The sequence below is a fragment of the Gymnogyps californianus genome, chromosome 2 (assembly GCF_018139145.2).
Source record: "Gymnogyps californianus isolate 813 chromosome 2, ASM1813914v2, whole genome shotgun sequence".
In the NCBI taxonomy this organism is placed as follows: Eukaryota; Metazoa; Chordata; class Aves; order Accipitriformes; family Cathartidae; genus Gymnogyps; species Gymnogyps californianus.
Genome location: NC_059472.1, coordinates 15234677 through 15251342, shown reverse-complemented (window position 1 = coordinate 15251342; position 16666 = coordinate 15234677). Strand labels below are relative to the sequence as shown.

Genomic DNA, 16666 nt, shown 5'->3' with positions numbered 1-16666 from the left:
CATTAAATTAAACCTTCCAGTAAGATTTTTGTTTTTACTTTTGTTTCTGCCCTCCAAGCGGAAACTCCAGCTTGCTGGTTGCCCAGCTGCTTCAGCTTTATTATGGGTTTTGCTGTACCCTGGGCACCTGCGGCCACATGGGCCAACGTGACCCAGGGCAGTGCTAAAGACACATCTGTGAGTGCTGGAGCTTGATGTGATGGACACAGAGGCCATGGGGGCTGCAGGTTACATCCCCTTGAGACCCATCGCAGCACAGGCAGGAGAGGGGCAGCGAGGAGAGCCATGCACCCCTCTCCTTTTAGCAATCCCTAACGATAACAGGGTACATGCAGGAAAGGGGCAGATGATACATGAGGCGCCCTGATTGCCCGTAGGAGTACTTCTGTAAGGGTAAATTAGACTGCGAACACTGGCACATGGTCTTCCAGCTTTGTGAGTCTGATCCTGGCGTGGGCTGTGATAATTGTCACTACCTCATCAGTGCTTATGGGGAGTTTGAGGATACAGAGCAGTTCCCAACAGGCAGCGCAGATGAAGACATGCTCTTCCGAGGGCGAGGACAGCGTTGCAAGGATAGCTATGCCAGGGGCTCTGAAAATGTTCCCTGGCTGGTTTTCTTCACTGGCACAGAAAAACCTAAGGGAGTGTCTTGCAGCAGCTGGAGGTAGATCAGCCACGGGCAACCTGTACTGCAGGCAGCAGCACTCATTTGCAGTTTTCAGGGGAAAGCAGGCACAGCGGGAAACGTGGAGCTTTACAACTGTGCACAAAGACGGATGCAACTGCGGAAGTATTAGCATAAGACGAATGCATTTACACCTACAAAGTGAGCCACTTTCAGTGGTAAAAGTGTGTCAAAAATTTATGTGTAAAACTGCGAAACCATTAGAAGAGAAACCTGCTTTTGAAATTGTAGCCTGGGCCCTACTTCTAAAAAGCCTTTCATCTCTCTTCTGTCTCTGAATTCAGAAAGGATTCTCTCCACATTTGAGATCATCTGTCTCCATGTTTAATAGCAGTCTAATTATGATTATTTATTAATATTTTATAAGGATGATCAGGCCTTCCCCTTATCCTGTGTGTGAAGATAAGACACAGTGATTTACAAGCCCCCCCCTTTTCCTTGAGCCAGACCAATAGCCCCATCACAAGGCATCAAAATGTTAAGGAATTGTCAAGGAGGAGCTCTACAGTAATATTTTTCCAAAATGAATTCCAGAAAGGTTTCTTAAAGAAACACATTCACTACCAATGACAAGGACAGTGATTCATAAGCCATAAAGCCTTGTGAAGGCAAGATCATACATGACAACTTTTCCACATGTTTGGTAGCTCCCATTTTTCACTGTGTCAGTTTTCTAATGCGGATTCCGATAATGAAGAAAGTATTTCCTTAGGGGAGAAAACTTATCAAGATGCTGAGCTTTTTTCCCAGTGACCAATTGTGTGTCATGAAAACCAAGGTCTGACGCCGGCTGAGGACTGGAGCAGCTGGACAGGGACAGAAACCTCGCTGCTCGGCAAGGTCCCAGACAATTTTTACTCACCTCTAGTGTAGTCAATACAATCTTCTCAACTGAAGAAAAATAAGCCTCCCACAAGAACTGTGTCTGCTGTCTAAGTGCTAGGATTTTATCCTGATGGATAGACCTGATTGTAGAAGGAATCTGTAATACAAGATGTAATATAGTCAGAAGCTTCAGAAAACAACGCAATCTCATCAAATTAATATGCTGCTGACAAGCCCTCTCCTCTATTAGCAAGCTGCACAGCTTCAGCGCTCCTGTCCGACAGAGATGCGTGTGTCAACAGTTAAAGCCTTGATGTAAAACGAATGAGACACAACCCTTTATAACCTTTGGTACTGAATATATGATTTTTTTTTTATCTGCTTTCTTTTAGTTTTTGGTTGGTGTGGCACACTAAGGAGCTCCTCCATACATCCCTCATGTACAAAGCTTTTCACGGACTAGTATTTTAACAAACTAGTACCTGCAGGTCTTGAGAGTCCAGCAATAATCCCCACTCTCAAAGTATATTAAAGGGATCTGGAATTGCATTTACCGCAGCATGACAACACTAAGCGCCCTAAGGAAAACATCGCAACATCTTAAGACAGACTCCACTTTTTGGGATGTATTTCACTAATTACTGTGGTGGCAAGTATAATGTCTCCCACAACACCTGTTATTCACAAGGGAAAACATTGCTTTTTTTTTCCCCTTTCCATTAAATCAACACATTAATTCTGGTATAAGTTGCCTTACAAATAAACCCCAAATTGTCCTGCTGCAATGCTTTGCCATTAAAAAATGTAACTGCTCGCTGGATCAGAAGGGGAGGGCTTCACTTCCACATCCTTCCCCACCCCCACGTCCCCCTTCCACACTGGAGGGAAACTAATGTATGTACTTGTCATTCTTTAACTTAGGACATTGACCAAGGCCTCCAGTACACCACTTTGACAATGCAAACTGACATTATCAAGGGAATTTAGCTGCAATTTGCTTCAATTACAAGGGCTACTCACAGCACGAGAAAGGCATCTAGGATATGTTGCTGATTTGTGTTCATTTTTTCTAGGAATGAAGAGTTGTGCTTTTGCACTGACATTTTTGTGATTTCAAATTAGGCCACCTCGTTCTCAGACACTCATTTCTCATAAATCTTTTACCAAAGTCGTTAGTTGTGAAAGCATATACCTGGGCTGTGTGTTGCTTTTTGCACATCCCAGCTTATTCTGAAGTTTACCTGCACCCCACCACATCCCGTCCTTTCCTGACCAGAACACGCTTTGCTTATTCCTAAAATATTCTTAGAGGTGGCAGTGATCATTATTTGCTTTCACATGCTCCCGAATCAAATGATTTCACATGAAACATTTTCCTGAAGAAAATCTGACATTTTAAGAATTTATATGTAAAAAATTTCAAAAAAAATCAGTAAATTCTTTACTGCATTGTTTGCATCCAGGCCTGCACACTGCGTCCAAAACGACCATGGCTCCACAGGGTGCAGCATCAGATGGGACAACCTCTACTCTCTAAGCCCTTCATCTCTTAGACCTTCATCTTAGAGACACTGCGAACTATAATACAGAATTTGAGCTTATGAGAGAGTTAGCACTACAGCAAGTTGCAACAGAAGAAAATGGTCAGACTGTCGAAGATGGTACTTTATGTTCCTTCGCTGCAGGCCCTTTAGGTAAAATATAGGTCTTCAGGTAAAATATTCACTGCAAAACCAGTATGAAAGATAGAAGCTAAAACACGTATTAGTACATGTCACTATTTGTAACATGATGCAGTAAATAACTGCATCAAATTTCATCGTTTGGGGTGAATAGTCTTTCTTTTCATTACTTTTCCAGTAAGTTCCAGTAAGTAGAGGAATAATGAACACTACCTGTCCTGGCTGTACACAGATGTGTATTAATCACACCCGGGATCATTATCAGCAGCAAACACAAGATCAAAGTCACTTCACAGTGGTATGGCATTTTTTCTATAAACTTAAACATTTCATTGCATTATGTGCAATCTTGTGTGTGTGTGCATACGTGTGTGAGCAACAAATAAAATCAATACTCATTCCCAACTACGCCTTTTGAAAGGGAAGGCTGCTCTGACTGTGAAGGTTACTGCAAGAAGCTACGATTTTACAGACCACACCATGCTTGTGAGTGCCTGCAAACACAGTGCCAAGGTTAAAAAAAAGCCTTGGTGCCTGCTCCGTTACAACAGCTGAAAAGAAAAATCAGAGCTCCCATTTTAACTGCATTTGCCTATTAGTTATTAATCTACTTGTCCAGAAAGACAGGTGGGGAAAATGATGTATTAATACTAATCTGGCAGGATTACACGGGAATTATTAGAATGGGATGACATCTTAATAAAAGGTCATTTCAGTAATAAGTAGGGGGAAGGGAAAAACCACCCTGCACAAATAAATGCAGAAAGGCTGGATTAAGCTCTCCCAGCGCTAAGATGAGGAGAATATGCAAATAAAAACATCCGAGCAGCTCTCAAACAGGAAATGAAAAACTGTAACATAACAAAAACATTTCCCAGAGCAGACATTCAGGCCCTCTGCCAGCTCTTTAAAAACACTGTTAATAACGGTGCAGTAGCTGTTCAATATGGAAGCAGCTGTGAAGAGAACGAATGGCACGTTACCGGAAAGCATGAAGATCAGCAAATTATTATTATTTAAAGAGAGAAATAATTTTGCTCAGAAAAATGGGCTGTCCACAGAAGCAAAAAATCAAATGGCCCTTTTATATTTGCAGCTTGTATCACATTAAGGAGAATCGGCAGCACTTTGCAAGGCTTGCTAGGCCAGCTCTTCACAAATATTTACTTCTTCAGACAAGTAAATAGGCATCTAACAAGATTTTCAAAGGTACTTCATTTTTGGGGTGCCAAGACAACTGTACTTTTGAAGGCTTCTCTCCATGGATGACAATAGCTTGCCACTTTGGACATGAGTTAAATTCAACCATAAAACCACACCCCTCTTAGTGGCTACTCAGTGGCTATTCCAGATCTTGTGGATCTCAGCTTCATGCTGGGCAATGGCATTTTATTAAATGCTACTTTGGGGAAACCAATTTTTCAAGAACTTCTCCTAACATCAACTTCTCCACATACTTTACAGAATGTATTTAAACTGTAAAACCCACTAGGGAAATACAGAAAAAAAAAAAAAATCTAGTGAATTTAAAACCAAACCAAAATAGATGCTGAAGGTAGCAGGGATTTCTAACTTCTCAGCCCACTTTTGTTCCATGATCTCAAGGAGATTAACAGTAAGTGACATGAACACTACTTCAGAAAGCAATGTTACATGGTCCTGACATCAGAAAAGGGACAGATTCTGCTTCCCACAAAACTGTTAGGTGGTAACTGCTGCCTGAGAAAATACCTGCTTTCCTGAGGAGTCCCTTCAGTACCTGCCAGCCAGACACAGCGCTGGTGGGACCCTTGAGGATAAACTATTTCTGAAGGACTAGAGCAGAACCTGCCTTCAAATGTTTTCTCTCTCATCACAGCACCCAGTCCAGGACAGCTCTGCCTCAGAGAGGCATCCAGGTGCTCCACACCAGAAGAAATTTCATGCTTTTAGGAAAAATGAAAGAGTGTCCTGCATTTAAGAATGTGGCCTGGTGGCTGCAATGACCTTCAGGTCAAAAAATGAATGATGTCATATTAAATGTGTTAGCCAGTGCGACACAGACAATCCCTTCATGATAAAAATTATTTTACAGCCCTGACCTTTTGGATTCATCTTCCCCGTCCATTTAGATGGTGGCAGCAATAATCAACTGATCTGCTGAAGGCTGCGGTCTTTTTCTTACCTGTAATAACAATCTCTCATCGCCTATGACGGCAGCTTGGTTCCAGTCAATCACTTCCGAGAACGGCAACTCCCATCCGTTGCTGAGCATAACCGGGACGCAGGCAGCCTGCACGCACACAGACACATTGCAGTCGTTAGCGGGTACCCCATGATTAGGGCAAGTTTTGAGGTTTGCACCGACACCATGACCGTTGTTTTCTGCACAAGCTCAGGAGAGGCAACATGGCAAAGAATACCAGAAGCTAGAGGCCACAGGAGGGCAGCTCCAATGTTTATGGTTTTCCATTTTGCGCTTATTCATATTCACTGAAAGGTGGGGTCTGCATGGACAGTGGCATTTGAAATCTCGTGCTTCTGCTGCCAGACGAGGACAGAACTGTTAAAATGCTGCAGATATAACACCGGAGAATTTAATAAAAAATTATGGCCTCCCTCGCTGCTTTGTGAACCATTCAGCAGGGAGCTAACTCCTTCAATTTTTATAATATGTTGCAAGACAACCCTACAGAAAATATAGATCATATTTAATTCCAGAGCACTTTTTCCACAAAGGAGGAGTGAATTCCCTATCCTGTTAGATATCAGCTCTCCAAACAGAGGCAACTGCACAAACACAACTCATCTGTCATCACCTGTCTACAAAAATAAGAATTGCTTTCTGTCTCAAAACAAACAAAAAGCATACACATTTAGTATCTATTTCATACCAGTATGATCTGTCTAAATTATTTAATCTCTTGCGACTTGCACAAGTTCCTCTGCACAGACAGCAAGTTTGCGAATATTCAGTAAACAGGACAGTATTTCCATAAACAAATGATTGCCACTATGTTCTGGTCAGCTGGATCACAACATAAGATCCAAACCAAAAACCTCCTGATGTGATGAAAGAATCTATTACCAGAGGATCTGCATTGAGCAGTTCTGGTTCAGTTTCTTTTGGATCAAGCCAAGCTTAAGTGCTGGAACCTTTCAGAATGCTGTATCTTCCTTGGTAACATGTATTACACACAGGATCTTAGACTGGTCAAGTCTCTGCATTACAGCAGTGCTTATAATGTGTGAAGAACTGTGATCTTCTGTAAGGAAATTACATTAGTGCATGAAAAAAGCCAACCAGAAAACACTTAGCAGTGTGTTTTCATGTTTAAAACATTCCACTAATGTGGATTATGTCTTTCAACATGCCCTGGAGCCAGACAGAAATTGGGAATTCATCATAATCGGTGAATACTGCTGCTAGCCTACTAGGAAAATCCTCAGTGCCTGCATTTTATCATCATCGACCTGGAGCCTCCAAGTTCTGTACAGTGAGGTACGCTCCCTGCTTTCTGCTCCTGAGACAATGTATCTAACAGAAGCTGCATGACTTGTGGCCCAGATGAGAGAAGATCTGAGCAGTGCTCTTCAGGAGGATCTGAAGTGACTCGTCATCCCAAATAAGCCAGTCTCACTTCTTCCTCCAAAGAGGCTGGAGAGGGAACAGCACTTTGCAGGCTATTAATCTTCTCCTGAGTAGGAGCAAAGAGGTAAGTGACAGTCCAGAACTTAGATCTCAAATGTGACAGCAGGTGTGGGGTTCAGTGGTTAAATCGAAGTGTCCAGCACATTTGGGATGCTCTAGGGTATCCAAGAAACGCATCAAAGGCTGGCAGACATGACACAGGATCTACTGGAGACCTTCTGGAGAAGCAGCAGAAAGCCAGAAGGGTACCCCTGGGCTTCTAAAATGACATTATACACCTACACTTAGGTACCTGAATCCTGCTCTGCATTGCAGTAAACAATACTCTTTAATAGTGGCTGGGACATTTTGTGGATGATGAAGAAAAGTGATGTGATGCTATTCATTAACAGCTTTACTGCCAATGCTGGGACATTTCCCAAACGACAAACGGACACCTGGAGGTAAGACCCTGTAATGTGTCCTCATTTGCCACCTCACTGACATCAAGAAGCACCTCAGCCTCCCCTTCCCTCTGCTCCAGCCTCCACGGAAATCCAGAAGCCAGTCCTAGAGGGGAGCTGCAGCATCTCCCAAGATGCTCTGTATGGCTGACTGAAGATCCAGGACCCCAGGGCTGAGCTGATGCTTGCCAAAAAAAAGGTCACACCGGCTGCAGTCAGTGTAGGTCAGTGTCAGGCTTGATCACTGTGCTGCCAAGCCCTGCTGCCACAGTGACTCAGGAGCCCCTTTGCATTGCCCTCTGCTGCTGGCCAACAGCAAAAAAGGGAGACCATTAACCAAAATGTTTTTAAAAGGTGATGGGGATTCAGGTGCTGTCTCAGACACACTGTGAGCTCCCTGAGATCAGTCTATATCCACCTTCATGTGAAGCTTCCATCTGGGGCTTTACAACCTCTAGGCCACCTTCTGCATGTTCAGCAAGCACCATCTCAAGACAGGCAATGCACAAGCAGGTCTGTTTTGGCCAAGTGAAAACAAAAAGCTATTTTTACTGCCCCAGGGCATACTTGTAGAGTCCAGTGTCTCCCACGGGAAGTCTCACAGCTTGATAAAATACTGCTCTAAACTGGTCCAACCTCTCAGCCTCACCACATCCAGGGAAACCCTTTTCCTGGAGGTAATGCAATTCAACCTTCAGATGAGCTCAGTGCTCAGCCCCTCCTGGGAAGAAGCTGCCAATTGCTCCAGAAGTATGAATAGAGGCTTTCGCAAAGTGGATTACTGTCCACTAGGGAAATGAAACACATTTTCCTCCTCCCCACCTCCTTGCTATTGCATGCTGAATTGCAGCCAGTATAGCTGATGCTTTAAACTGCAGCTCTTACCTGCAGGGCTTCCAGAAACCTGAAAGAGCCAAGCCTGCGGCCACGGGGAACCAGACAGAAAGTGGCATTGTGCAGCATTTCACGGTAATCATACCTAACAAGAACAGGGGAGAAAAGAGAAAACTAAATTAGCAGTGAGTCCTAGAGTAACTGGGCGTGAAAATGCAAACAGCTGTTGAGACACATCTGGATAAAATCATCACCAACCAAGACCGCTCACCACCAGGTTAACTAGCTCCCTCCGTGCACGCGTGTCAGCCATCTCCCCAGCTCCTTTTTGTTCATCCTCAGGAGCAACCACCATGGGAGGGAGCTGGGGAGAGTGGTAATAAAACTGGGAAGGAAAGAAGTAATTTTGCCTTTGCAATAATCAGCCATTTCTATATAAATAGGTGTGCATGAGTTCTAACAACAAACTTATATTAAATATTTTGATACCCAAAGCACTGTTGCGGCACTTCTGTGATCCTGATTTCTATTCAGATTTAGTCAAAGTCATGCACAACTGTGTTCATTTCTGCACAAGAGGTTTGTACAAAGCAAAAAATATTCAAAGAAATCTTCCCTTATCAAGCAGGCACTAAAAAAGGGATAGGGAGGTTACAATGACTCACATGGCAGTTATTGTCAAGTGTGGTGAGAGGGATAAACTGCCAAATTTTGGCAATTAACCACATAGCTGCAATGACCCCTGCTCCTCTGAATCAAAACTTTAAGTGCTTATAGACACTCCTGGTTTTTTTTCCTATTCCGTCAATCACCTCAAAACCATTCACCAAAACCACACATCAAATCCTAACAGTTTCCAGCCTGTTACTAGCTAATTGTACTTCTGGCAAACCCATGGAACTGTGAATGGCATCGACCTCGTCTGAGACAAAAGGATCCAGATTAAACACCCTCTGCTCTCCAGAGTGTCCTGGACTCTGCAGACAGATGTTATTTTGACAGTAACTTGTGGCACTGAAATTTTCTAACACTAACAAACTAATTTAACTGTAGCCTGCAGGCAGAGCAATTTTTTTTTGTATGCGTGTATATGTGTATGTATATACATATGTATATGATTATATTTTGTACATAAAAAAGTCCAGATCTACGTTTGTATTCTCACACAGGCCAGACAGATGGGAGTAAGCCAATTTTCAATTATAAGCTCCGTCTTTAGGAAGAGACATCTTGCAAAGACCCATTTGCTTAAACAAGCGTGTATAGCTAATTTGCACAAGAAAAGGTCACTGTGAATGGATTAAGATTATCTGCACTGAGAGTAAAATAAAAACCCTCGTTGCATTAATTAAAACTACAAAACAGACTTCAAAGTACATTTTTTTTTAAAAACATATCTCAGCTTAGGTTAAAATACATATATATATATATTCCATCTGAGTGGCAGCAATTTCTTTTTCTCTGTGTGGGATATTGATTGGCAGCCATGTCCCAGCTCACCAGCCAGCAGTGAGACAGCACATAGGGGAAAATATTAGGAAACCGGAACACCAAAATAATAAAAAAAAGTTGCCATTTTAAAGCATTCCTTTTTTACATATCGAGAGGTCTGAAGCTCATTGCCTTCACTGTATATTGTATGACAGAAAATGTTAATAAATACCAAAAATAGAATACCCCGTAGGGCTAGAATACACCAGTCAGAAGTCCCCCATCATTAGCTAGCTAAAAATGTAAAATCCTGTTAATACCCTGGAATGCAACAATATCCACAAAATGTCGATGGCAGAACCAGAACACAAAGAAAAGCCGAGAACAAGGCCAGCACAAGTGAGTCCTCCATATGCCAGCAATGTCTTATATTGGGCACCTTTTCTTTCACATCTAATTTGCTCATATTAGGATAGATTTACAAAGGAAAAAAAAAGAAAAGGATTTTGTTGACCATTTCCCACCTGGAAACCAGTTAGCGTCTTGCTCCCATTTGTGTGTTTTAAAGCCTAACGTGTGATTTATTGCTGAGCTCTGGAATAGCACAGTTCATGGTCATCAAGCAATTTATCTACATCATATGTACACAGAGAGCCTGATCCTAACCTTGATGTATGGGCACAACATTTTCACTCGCTTCAGGGAGAACCCGCAAATACAAAAGGAGCAGACCCAGAGTAAAGCAATATCAATCGAGAGCCGCTGCAGTGAATGAATTGCACCAGAGATTCTTCTCATGAACAAATTTCTCTGCAATTTCAACCTAAATGTTTTAAGGTGACTCGACATGATCTTCGAGTGCAGTGCTAAGGGACTGATTTCCAGTTTAATCCCCCTCAGCGACCACTCCAGGATCAAGCATCCATTTGAAATCCTTAAACACAAGGTGCTAATTTTACTCCTACTAGTTTGTGGGTAGCACGCAAAGCAACTGGGGCACCCTGCCTTAGCTGAAAGACAGAAGATAGCCCAGTATGTTTAAATACGAATTCAGAAACGCCTTTCACACAACATGGAGCCAGCCACAAAGACATAAACATCTCTGTCAAGCTGCAAGCATACCTTTGTAATTCAAAGCATTGCTTGCGGAGGAAATCGTTTACATGTACCAAGTAGCACTTCAGAGTTGAGTTTGCAGCAGAGACCACTTCATGTTTTTCTCAGACTGCCAGGCAGCATTCGGAGGAGACCTTGGCCACAAAAACATCACCTGGTGAATGAAGCTCCAGCCCACAGGCCATGGCGGGGACAGAAGGTGTCAGGGCAACCCTCAGTTTCAGACTCCTTCCCATTCAGCCCCGTAGGAACCACACACGCAGCAGGAGGTTTGAGCTTTGATGGTGTTTTGTTGGGGAGGGAAAACCGCTTATGTACGACTGGCATTTTTTTCCACATAGGAAGCATACACATCTCACCTGAACTTCCGTTAACTCTGACTTGAAATGCTTTCAGTGAAGTCAGTGAGATAATCTCTATGATTAAAGGTAGGTATCTGAGTTAAATCTTTGCTGGACTTGAAATTTCTCCTTCACTTGTCCAGGAGAGAAATCAGAGCTGGCACAGACATCCAGGAACACCCTCTCAGCTACAGCAGGACACTTGTACACTAAGTACCGATCTGGCATCTATTGCAAATACCAGTATCACATCAACGACAGGCTTGATTTCCCCACCATCTTCACTGACTAATCTCAACAAGACCTCAGGGAGGCAATGAAGTATTATAACCCTGCTCACAACTGGTGGAGGAGCCTTAAGTTACAGAGAAAATAGTCAAGTGTTTAGAAGAGGTTCTTCCAGAGCCTCCTCTTCTTCTTTTCCCCTGGCAATGGGGTTATATCTGTTTTCAGAACTACTTATTTCCATGAGCCAGTAATGTCTGAAGATGGCAGGGAGATTTGTTATGGTCTTCCAGCTTGCATCGCTGTGGTTTCTGCAAAGCCAGAGCTGCCAGCTTGTGGGGACAGCTCTGCATAACCTGCCTATCCAGATGCTCTGGTTTTACCCGGCTACAGAGGTTTTTCAGGCTCCACTTGCAGCTGAGGAACTGGAGTGAAGACAGGCATCACGGGGCACCGCGCGGGCGGCTGGCCAGGCACTTCTTCCTTACATGTGCTGCTTCAGTGTCGCACTCCTGGCGCTTTCCTTTCCGTTCCTGATGGCAGTTAATCTTCCCGAGCATTTACTGTAGGAAAGCTTTGAGAGGAGTCCTCTGCTTTGCTCGGAGGGTATTTATTTCCAGAAAGCTCCTGGTTTCCATGCTAGAAGACTGCCAGGGAGAGGGGGCACATGCTTATTGCTCATATTCCTGTATTCCTTCATTCTGCACGCTTGCACAGAGGTAACATTTTACTGCCAATTTTAGGGTCGGCTTGGCCTGGGCCTCAGCTGCATCATTCAAACATGTTAAACTCCAAAATGCATACGCCTTTAAAATGACAGTTGGGGCTTTCAAACTAAAATAGCTACAGATTTAACCCAAAGCTGGCATCCCTCTGTAAGGATCAGCAGTGTGTTTTATTAACTTTCAGGCTTCCTTCTGTAATGATTAAGTGCACCTTGTTCACAGCTAACACCTTTTTAGGCAGCATAAAAAAATAGCTGTATTTGTAATCAATTCTAATTTATTCACACTTTAATTGAAATATCCCCTCCCTGCTACCACCCATAGCTGAGAAAACATGTTCAGCCCCATCTATCACACAGGTATAAACACTGCAATGCTGTGTGGGCAATTATCCAAAGCAGAAACACTGCTCAACCAAATGTTCTTACCTTTTTAACTTCTTGATCCAACACATTGCTTCTGTCTTTCCCCATCCTCCCCCTCCTTTTTTTTCTTCTGATGTGCCGACCTTGTCAATCAGCATGTGGATTAGAGGGCTGCTTGGGATTCCTGGTTCACCATTATCCCAAGGAGCCCAGGCAGGCTGCAGAGGCTCTGCAGTGACTAATCAGCCATACCATACATTCCTTCTTACAGCTTAAGCATTTCCCCATGTCACTACACTTAAGAGATTATAAACTAGCCTGGGAAACATTTTCACTACCAATTTTAATATAAACTATTTTTTTCCAAAGCCACATTGTCATCACGATTGATTGAAGAGAGGTCTAAAAAGACATTGGCTGTTTAGACCAGCAGGTATGTCCAGCTACCCAGATGTAATGATTATCATACTTTATCCAGCTATGTCACCTGTCACATAGGAATCACAAAGTGGTGTACATATTTTCTTATCTAATCCTCTGAACACTGATATGGGACACCATCGCCATTCTCATTTCATAGATGGAAAACCTGAGATACAGATGACTGGTGGCTTCTCCAGCAGCTAGACACACCTTGGGAACGCTAACCCTAGCGTCCTCACCTGCCTCCCTCCTCTCTGGTGATACAGCACTCACTGAAAACGAGCCGCATGTTACGGCTATCAAAATTCAGATGGAAATACAGGAGCAGAACCCAAATCAGATACAATGGGTTTAACCCAGCAGTACATATTTTAACAGTGCCACACATAATCCATCTTTTGGAAGATGCTGGAGCTCATCTTTGGCAGGGAGTATCAGCACATACTGCCATAGATGTCAAATGGGACTAGAGCTGTTTTTTTCCTTCCCAAGCCAAAAATTGCGATGGCACTTAACCAACTATGTCCAGGGCTCCCTCCCTGAATCTGCAAGCCCATGAATGCACGCTGCATCTTCCAAAAGTCTCTGCATCAGTTCAGGTGCTACAACAAAGACAGATATTAAACTAATAAATGGCGGACTGTTTCCCAGTTTTTCAGTATATTCAGTTTCAGCTATTAATCCATCGGCCAGTTTTCCATGTGTGAATGCTTAATGCAGATGGCTCTGAACTACTGGCTGGAGAGCCTGAAAAGAAACCCACTCTGTCACATGGAGTGTCTCGTTACTTGGTTTCCATTAAGGTATGTTGGCTTTTAAATAAACTGTCAAGTAAAACTTGGCATTGAAAACATCAAGTGAGTAGCTGTCTTTGTAGAAAAGCTGACAGCTCAGCTGTGCGTCAGATAGATAGCTGCCCAAGACTGAGCTCGAAAGGCTAACGCATCCTACTTGGAAGGGTGCTGTTGCCACGAACTGCTTGCTTTCGGATTTACGGCTGTGCAATGCTTTGGTGTGATCTTAATGCCGGTTAACAGGCTACTGGCTGGCAGTTCATCTCCCTCTCTGCAAGCGCTGGTTCTGGAATTAGAGAGTTTGGAGGTGCAAAAACATAATTGGAAAACTTTTTTTTTCCCCTGCTTAAAGGGCTAATTGATTTCACAGGTGTTTAATTATCATTTGCTGTGAGATAATACCTTGTAGTGCCATAAAAAATGGATTTAATTTTCAAGTGCTTGCAAAACCATTGCCAAAGCCAAGTTAGAGCTAAAGCTAGATAATTATTCTATAAATCAAACACACTGCCTCCTTTCTTTGAAATTTTTAATACTTGGCTATAATGATATCTGACGACCTTGAAACTAACATAAAAAGGATTTTCTTGCCAAGTGCTGAAAGGCAGCCATTGGAGTATTTCTTTCAGCCTGGTTCATTACCGCAGCCGCCGCCGCCGCCATGCTGCCCTGGCTGCAGGACTCCAAGGGATGCTACGGTGTAAGTACAGCAGCAGGGTGTGTGAACAATGATGTCGGCACACAGGTAACGGCCAAGTACGGGTATGAGCATGAGCCCAATCTGAAAATGCTGCTAAATTAATGAAAATCCTGCACGATTTTTCTAGGCCTGGCAATGGAAATGAAACTCTGCAAACATTCAGCAACTAACGTCAAGGTATAACTGTTTTCTCTTTTCCATGTCAGCATCATCTTTTAGTTCGGAAGGTTGGATTAACAAAGAAAAACAGGGAAGTAGAGTTTTCACTTTAGTGTACTGCTAAAGGAACTTTGTTACAGTTAAGATGGACAGTAACCATTGAAATGTAAATCATCTTTAAAGTCTTCAGTGACATCATGGTTGGATTCAGTTCACTTCGATATTATGCACAGAAACATTTGGATACACAAGCCATTAAAGTCAATGTACATTCTAACACATAAAAATACTCTAACGATTTTTGTCTATATATTTACACAGAACGCCCTGTAAATCTATATGGTGCATGCAAAGCACGCACAACAGCTAGACTGCCAAATACTATCCAACTGGCTCCCAGTGTGGCAGTTACACCACCTAGAACAATTAGTCTTACACAGTAGCAAATGTGGTCTCACCAACATCATTTAATGTTTAAAGATAACTGCTTATTTAACAAGTGTGCCAGAGAGGGTTCACAAGTAGCGTGTCAGAGGCAAACCTTGTCGAGGTGCCTCTCTAGGCAGCGTTATGCCTCAGTTACCAGCAATCTGCTAATAGCATGGTGTAGTGCTGCTTCTAAAACCAAACGCTGGCTCCTAGACTTTGAAGTCCTCTTAGAGTGCCTGTTTCACAGCAGCACCTCGCTGTGCTGGCAGCAAGAAAACTCACAACACGCCTGAATAAGAAAAGCCCATGAGGAAGCAAATGCACCGCTCACTTGTATCTTCCGAGGAATGTAAATGCAGCACCACATATTGTGAATTCAATACCTTCTAGGTCGGTGGGAAAGCATTAAAGATGCTGATGCTCACACGTGCGGATGCACGCACAGGAACACACGCACACAGCCACAGGGTAACGCTTTATGTGGACCCACCTCCCCTGCCACCTGCTCTGAAGTGACATAAACGTATATGAATCCTCTTTGCTTGAAATGTGCCCGTCTGGCACTTATTGCCCATCAAGCTGCTGGACCCTTAAGAAGGTAAAGATAAGAGCAACCTGTTCAGATGATCCAACGGTTCAGGCAGGCTCTTTCTAACAGGATTCTTCTAACAATAAATTACGCCAACACTTTGAATCATTATGGTACCTCTACCTTGCCATTTTCTGGAGATGACAAACTCCTTTTTGAATATTTTAATATAAAGAACCTCAGCCTGCCAGCAGGACAACAAAGCAGCATCTCCATTTCACTGATGGGGAAACCGCCACACAGCCTGAACTTGAGCTTCATCTACTCAGCCTTGTTCCCCAGTACTCTGCATAGAAAAATGCAGGAGTAAGTTGAAAGTAATATCTAACTCCTGACAGTGTGCTTTGGTGTTTCAACAGAGAACTAAGATCCTGGGCTGCATCAAAAGAAGCATGGCCAGCAGGTGGAGAGAGGTGATTCTGCCCCTCTCCTTCACTCTGGTGAGACCCCACCTGGCGTACTGCGTCCAGCTCCGGGGCCTCCAACATAAGAAGGACATGGACCTGGTGGAGCAGCTCCAGAGGTGGGCCACAAGAATGGTCAGAGAGCTGGAACACTTCTATGAAGAAAGGCTGAGACAGTTGGGGTTGTTCAGCCTGGAGAAGAGAAGGCTCTGGGGAGACCTTATTGCGGCCTTTCAATATATAAAATGAGCTTATAAGAAAGATGGAAAAAGACTTTTTACCAGGGCCTGTAGGGACAGGACAAAGGTAATGCTTCTAAACTAAAAGAGGGTAGATTTAGATTGGACTTAATGAAGAATTCTTTTACAATGAGGGTGGTGAGACACTGGAAGAAGTTGCCCAGAGCAGCTGTGGATGCCCCATCATTGGAAGTGTTCAAGGCCAGGTAGAATGGGGCTCTGAGTAACCTGATTTAGTGGAAGATGTCCCTGCCCATGGTAGGGTGGTTGGACTAGATCTTTAAAGGTCCCTCCCAACCCAAACCATTCTGTGATTCTATGATTCTAATTTTTAAAATTGGTGATATTATATTCTGTCCTTCACAGAGTGACTTTCTTCGAACTTTAGCTTCCTGCTAGCAGCTAAGCAGTGTCAAACACTTGTCCTAAATAGCCCCATCTGGTCCCATTAACCGACCTCACATGCTGTGACACTCCAGCTGTGAACATCTTTGGGGTAATCTCCCACTGCAAAGCTGGTTTTCTTATTGATTTATTCTCTAACTTTAAAAAAAAAAGCCCACTACTGGAATTTCAGTTATTAAAGCATCAGTTTGGATTAAAGACCCAAACAAAGAAAAATC

General features: G+C 43.2%; 1 protein-coding gene across 1 annotated transcript in view; it reads right to left on the bottom strand.

Moving 5' to 3' along the window:
- EXT1 (exostosin glycosyltransferase 1) overlaps window positions 1–16666 on the bottom strand; it is a 182046-nt gene that overhangs the window by 17021 nt on the left and 148359 nt on the right. The window contains 3 exon segments of the mRNA XM_050890729.1: window positions 1551–1670; window positions 5360–5467; window positions 8155–8248. Of these exon segments, the coding sequence (XP_050746686.1) occupies window positions 1551–1670; window positions 5360–5467; window positions 8155–8248 (322 nt within the window).